Source organism: Ctenocephalides felis, unplaced genomic scaffold (assembly GCF_003426905.1).
Source record: "Ctenocephalides felis isolate EL2017-DRISC unplaced genomic scaffold, ASM342690v1 CF-g0.4_SCAFFOLD_01170, whole genome shotgun sequence".
Classification (NCBI taxonomy): Eukaryota; Metazoa; Arthropoda; class Insecta; order Siphonaptera; family Pulicidae; genus Ctenocephalides; species Ctenocephalides felis.
Genome location: NW_020537324.1, coordinates 38,272,019 through 38,278,426, shown reverse-complemented (window position 1 = coordinate 38,278,426; position 6,408 = coordinate 38,272,019). Strand labels below are relative to the sequence as shown.

The 6,408-nt window shown below is 29.4% G+C and overlaps 1 protein-coding gene and 1 long non-coding RNA gene across 2 annotated transcripts; both read left to right on the top strand.

Moving 5' to 3' along the window:
* The first annotated feature begins 2,681 nt into the window (after nt 1-2,681).
* LOC113366578 (RNA-binding protein squid-like) lies at nt 2,682-3,841 on the top strand. Its single transcript, XM_026608208.1, has one exon. The coding sequence runs from the start codon at nt 2,851-2,853 to the stop codon at nt 3,748-3,750; it is 900 nt and encodes a 299-aa protein (XP_026463993.1). The 5' UTR covers nt 2,682-2,850; the 3' UTR covers nt 3,751-3,841.
* A 569-nt stretch (nt 3,842-4,410) lies between these two features.
* LOC113368401 lies at nt 4,411-5,003 on the top strand. The gene is made up of 2 exons (XR_003366394.1): nt 4,411-4,477; nt 4,906-5,003. It is a non-coding gene; the product is annotated as an uncharacterized LOC113368401 (long non-coding RNA).
* Nucleotides 5,004-6,408: the final 1,405 nt, after the last annotated feature.

Below are 6,408 nucleotides of genomic sequence, written 5' to 3'. Positions count from 1 at the left end.
GCCATTTTTAATAACTAATTTAAAACTTTTAATAACTAACCTACGAAAATTGCTTGAACTACTTGTATAAATTAATTCAAATTTGGATTAATAAAAATGGATACAAACGTGTCTTTGCACTATAATTAATATAATTACAGATAATTTAAATGTGTTTGATAGATATCAATCAGAAAGTTTAAATTGAAAGCGTATTTTCGAAATAAACAGTTGAAAATTTTATCTAAATATCTAAAAATCAATTTCAGTTAATTAAGTCAATTATTACATCTGTCGGTAAGTTTTTGCTTTTGCTACGAAAAGTGGTTAAATTACAAAAATGCATTAATTTTTGGAAATATGGATCGCGCTTTTAGGACATTCGAGCGCGTGTTTTGATATTATAATTAAACTAGTGGGGCGCATGGAATCGTACCTTAAGGCAAATTGCTGGTACTTCCCGTATCCAAAATTATTATTTTTTTAAAAACGAATAACATTTTTGACAAAAATTTACTTCGAAAAAATAGATTTTTGAGAAACTATAAATTAGACAAAAAATGACTCTTTTTTGAAAAAAAATGTTTTCTTTATTTTGACATATTTTGGAAGATCTGAACTTTTTTTCAAAGCAATCCTACTGCTTTAACTGCATAGGGACAAAATATAAAGCGCACTTTTGCCCCGTATCTTTGGAACGGCTAGACCTGCCTTCGCTAAAAACTAAGCAGCACGTCTCCTTATCAATATGAATCGAATGTGTTTTGAAATATTCAAATCGGTTGATCCGTATTCCCGAAATCGTCGACGAAAATTTGTATCCGAACATACACACATACACGCACACACACACATACACATACACACACATACATTTTTTCTAAGGTATGCCAAAATAATCAGAAACCTTTGAAACGTAAAGATATATAAAAATTTGTTTAATTTATAAAATTTATAAATTTTTGCGATTAATATAACTTGCCCGACGGGAAGTTAAAAATTACATACATTATTGATCTGATTGAAAAATATCAATTGAAAATTGAAATAATTTCCTAGTGAAAGCGAAAACCTTATTTTCTGGTGGTACCTCTACAAGTCTTTTTTAACTTTCCGTAGGGTAAGTTATTGTAATCGTTCAAAAAACGAAATTGAAAATTTTTACATTTCTTCACGTTTTGAAGGTTTCTGAACATTTTGCATACCTCAGGAAAAATGGATGTGCGTGTATGTATGTATGTATGGATACAATTATTCGTTCACGTTTTCGGGCGCACGGATCAACCGATTTGAATGGTTTAGAAAACACTCGATTTCTATTGATAGAGATGTTCTGATTAGTTTTTGGGAAAGGCTGTTCCAGCCGTTTCGGAGATTTAGTTCAAAAAGTGCAGATCATAGAAATCGAGTTTTTGAGAGAACGGAGCATCCGAATTGAATGATACAAAAAACATTCAATTCGTAATGACGGGGAGAAGAGGCGATTAGTTTTGGCAAAGGCAGGTCCAGCCGTTTAGGAGATACCGAACTAAATGTGCGAAAACTGCCATAGTTTTTGAAAGAAATAAGCATCCGATTTGAAATCCGATTCAAACAGAATTCTGCTTGTGTTGACAAAACGATTGCTTTTGGAAAAAAAAAATTTTTTTTTTTGATTATCGAAAATAAATAAAATTTTAATTGTTTTTTTTAGCTAAAGTTCTAAAGCTGATTAATATACTCAAAATAATTAATTTTAACTTTGCAATTCAGTTTATATAATTCTTAAAAATATTAGACAATGTCTTTCATTTTAAATTCGATTGATTACGTTTTGTTTATTTAACTTTCTGTAAACATATATAAGTTACAGTATTTAAAAAAATAATCTATTTGAAAACATTTAATATTCCTCGAATATTTAATTACGGTACGGGAAGTTCCAGCAATTTGCTTTAAGACACGATGCCATTCACCACTAGTTATTTACTTTATTTTATTATTAAATCTTGATTTTGTATTATAACAATGCGCTTATATTAATTCGGCTTCTCAGTTTATATATACATGAATTATATATTTATATACACTGAAGATTAGTCAAACCAAGGCTCGAAACATAATATGTTTTAATATAGATATTTTTCTTAATTAAATAATTTTTTATTATTAGAGAATTATCGACGTAGGCTGAAAAGAAAAGCGCCACTGGATTTAAATCATCAATTTTCCTGATAAAGATTGAAATAACTTAGTCATTATTTATATGTAAATAGTTAAGATTATATCATTATCAGTAAAATATTGTTAATATTATAACTAATGGGATAACAACTATTGAATTGTTTTTCCAACATGTCCATTTAGTATGCAATGTCCCTTTACGGCCGACAATTGTAAATTCTCCAAATTTATTAAATGTCCTTAACTGGACAGTTGTAAATAAAATAGAGAATAAAGAATAATTAAAAAAAAAATTAGATGCATGCCCGGCAATATTTTTATATATATTACAAATTTTCTATATCTAGCCAATTGGCATTCATATAAATAAATGAATAACAATTGTGGTTATAATCAGTGATCACATTCAAAGAGAATGTTTTACTTTGGTAGTTTAAACGGTTTAAATCATAACTGACAAATTTTCTGCTCGCATCTTGCAACACGTTTCGTACTACAAGCGCTGATAAACGGCGCCGTGGTAAAAAGTCGCACTAGAATCAACCTTCGCTGTTGGCCAGCCTGCTACGCCATAACCTAATACTACACAAGCATTCATAAAGCGACGTTCTTTTGGACTCGGCAACCATTGGGAGAAGGTTGTGGTGATCTGAATATTTAGTATAAATTTGTGTTTTTAGCGTTCATTTATCAGTTAAGTGATCAAAAATGTCTTTCAATCAAGATATTAAAACAGAAAACGGTGGTGAATTCGCCCAAGATGTTGAAATGAAAACTCACAATACGGACGGCAGTGGTGACGCATCAACAACACAAAATGGACACGCGGGAAAGCCTCGTTTCGACGATAGAAAATTATTCATCGGTGGACTGAGTGCCGAAACTACCGAACAACAATTACGCGATCATTTCGTTCAATACGGTGCCATCGACTCCGTGGATGTGAAAAGCGACCCAAATACCGGCAGATCAAAAGGATTCGCATTTTTAGTGTTCGCGTCCGTGGACTCCATTGAAAAAGCGCTTGCGGTCAGTGAACATGTCATTAATTCTAAGAAAATAGACGTTAAGAAAGCAAAAGCGAAACACGGAAAGTTCTTCGTCGGCGGTTTAAATACAACAATAACCGACGATGATATTAAAACTCATTTCGGCCAATTTGGAAATATCGTCGAGGTCGAACTACCCTTTGATAAAACAAAGAACCAAAGGAAAGGGTTCTGCTTCATCACTTTCGACTCTATTCAAGACGTGAACGAATTATTGAAGACCCCCAAACAAACAATCGCCGGCAAAGAAGTTGATGTAAAAAGGGCGACGCCATCCGGCAATATACCAACCAGGGGTGGATTCGGCGGAGCAGTCAGGGGACGCGGTGGCCGAGGTGGCGCTTGGGGAGGCGCCAACTATGGCGGTTTCGGCGGCTATAACCAAGGCTACGGCGGCAACTATGGTGGATACGGACAGGGCGGCTATGGAGGTTATGGCGGTTACGATTACGCGGCCGGTTACTCCTCGGGCGGACAAAGAAATTCGGGCTATGGCGGATACACCTCAGGCTATCAACGCGGCGGCGGTGGCAGACAATACCGACCCCAGCCTTATTAAGAGAAGTTTAGTGTAAGTTTCGGTATAGACAGAAGTGTTTTATTTGTATTGTGGAACATCTCGGGACAAGAGTGCAGTTACATCTCTGTACAATAGAATAATATGTATTATATACTATAATAAAAGATTTTATTTAAGTATTTTATATTTTATTGATTATGTTTTCAGTATTTGCATTTTACTGTCAATTTGTGTAATGTCATTTATATGTACTCTTCAAAAATAAATTAATTTGGAATAAATTGCTTTTCTAAAATAATTTTATTAATTCGATGAATTCTACATTTTCTTTCAGGGGTAAATCACTAATCTAAAGTTACAATTTTGATTTGTAAGATCGTCAAAAGTGACGCTCTTGACAGCCATGTTTTATTTTACTTTTCGTTTCCATTACAATTTGGCAAGTTAGCATATTTCATCTTAATTGCTTTGATGTTTCCAATGTCGAGAATTTTTCAATATGTCTTGAACATTTGTATAAATTTTCAATTACAGAAGTTATTTCTAATTTTCAATTGTAAAAGAGTAATAACAAATTTATTAATAAATAGATTCACATTAAAATGTGAATTACTGTATATAATATATATATATATATATATATATGTGTGTGTGTAAATGTTTTTTAATATACTGAATAAAATGAAAAGAGATCTGATATATGGATAAAAAATAAAGAGACTCGATATATAAGCGAGCGGCCATTTGTATTTCTCGTAAACGTCATGTGGGTTTTGATTATGGAATTGTTGCTTTATTAAATTTTATTTTTATAGAGTTCTAAGGAAATCTAAGGACAGTATAATATATAGATATATATTTAATTGAAAAATGCAAATAATAAGCGCGCGTATTTAGTATAAGATGAAAATAATATATAAGAAACAAATGAATTATATATATACTTATATATATATTTATGAATGTGTATATACTTCTATATATATATATATATATATATATATATATATATATATATATATATATATATCTTTGACCTACAGTGTAACATATTTATGTAAATTTTATGAAATTATATAATATTTATTTCATAAATTGTATTTTAAATTTTTTTGCATTTGCATTTGCAAATGTTTATTTTGAAATTTTTTGTCACATTATATATAATGTATTATAATGAATTTTTCATTATAGGTACATTTAAAAAGTCATCAAAATTTCCAACAAACAAGGCGCTTATGATCCTCACAGGTTTTGGCTAAATATGAAGATACGGACAACAAACAATGGGTATAAACAATTATTTGTATTACAATAATTATATTAGATCTTTTATACTATAGTAAAATATATACTTTTTGACATCATAAACAACAAACCTAGTTGTGTGATGACATTTAATAAGATAATATAAGCTCATTTCTTTCTGTAGTAGTAGTGTTTTTATAATTTATAATATAAGGAAACCAATTTTTATATATTTTTTTTAAATTCTACCATAAGCTTAGGTGTTAGCTTAGCTCCATTGTTAGCTAAGGTGTTACCTAATATTTATGGATATCAATTAAATTTTTAAAACATTTATACTTATAAACAATAAACTATTTTTTTATTGATAATGCCCTATCTTTAAACTAATCTAATATATGCTATATCAATTTCAAGATTATATATATTATATATATTATTTGAGTTTAAAAGTCGGGCATTACATCGATAAAAAATAGTGTGAGAGCTTTTAAAAATTTATTTAAAACCCATAAGTTTCGGCTAGCATCTGAGCCTTCATTCAGTGGCGATTAATATACAATTTTGTATCCTATTATGTATTCTTCAACATCACAAATGGCAAATCACACAAATGAACATGAAGAACTTTTAATATGTTATAAAAACTATGTGTGGACTATTAGATGTCTAGGATATAAATCAACATCAAATTCAAGACTATTCATATATATATATATATATATATATATATATATATATAGAATTTTATGATATGAGTGGAACGAATATTAATTGTTTAATATGAACAAAACAGCACTCAGATTTGTTTAACACAACTTTATTTTATGATTACAGACGTTTCGAGACCATGGTGTGTCTCATCTTCAGTGTAATTTCAAAAACAGTTACTTATATACTACACATTCTTTAATAATTTATTTAAATTTCATTTAATTTTTGGTATACAAAAAACACCAACTATTCCTTGCAATGCTTGACACCGTACTAAAGAAACATATAACACTTACAGAAATATTCTGTATACCAAAAATTTTTTGTGTTTTTGTATACCAAAAATTAAATGAAATTTAAATAAATTATTAAAGAATGTGTAGTATATAAGTAACTGTTTTTGAAATTACACTGAAGATGAGACACACCATGGTCTCGAAACTTCTGTAATCATAAAATAAAGTTGTGTTAAACAAATCTGAGTGCTGTTTTGTTCATATTAAACAATTAATATATATATATATATATATATGTATATATATATATATATATATATATATATATATACTAAATGTTAAATATGAACAATACAACACTCAGATTTTTAATACACACTTTATTTGGTAATTACAAACGATTCAAGACCATGGTATGCCTCATCTTCAGCATAATTTCGAAACAGTTACTTATATACTAACACATTCTTTAATATTTCATATGAATTACATTTAATTT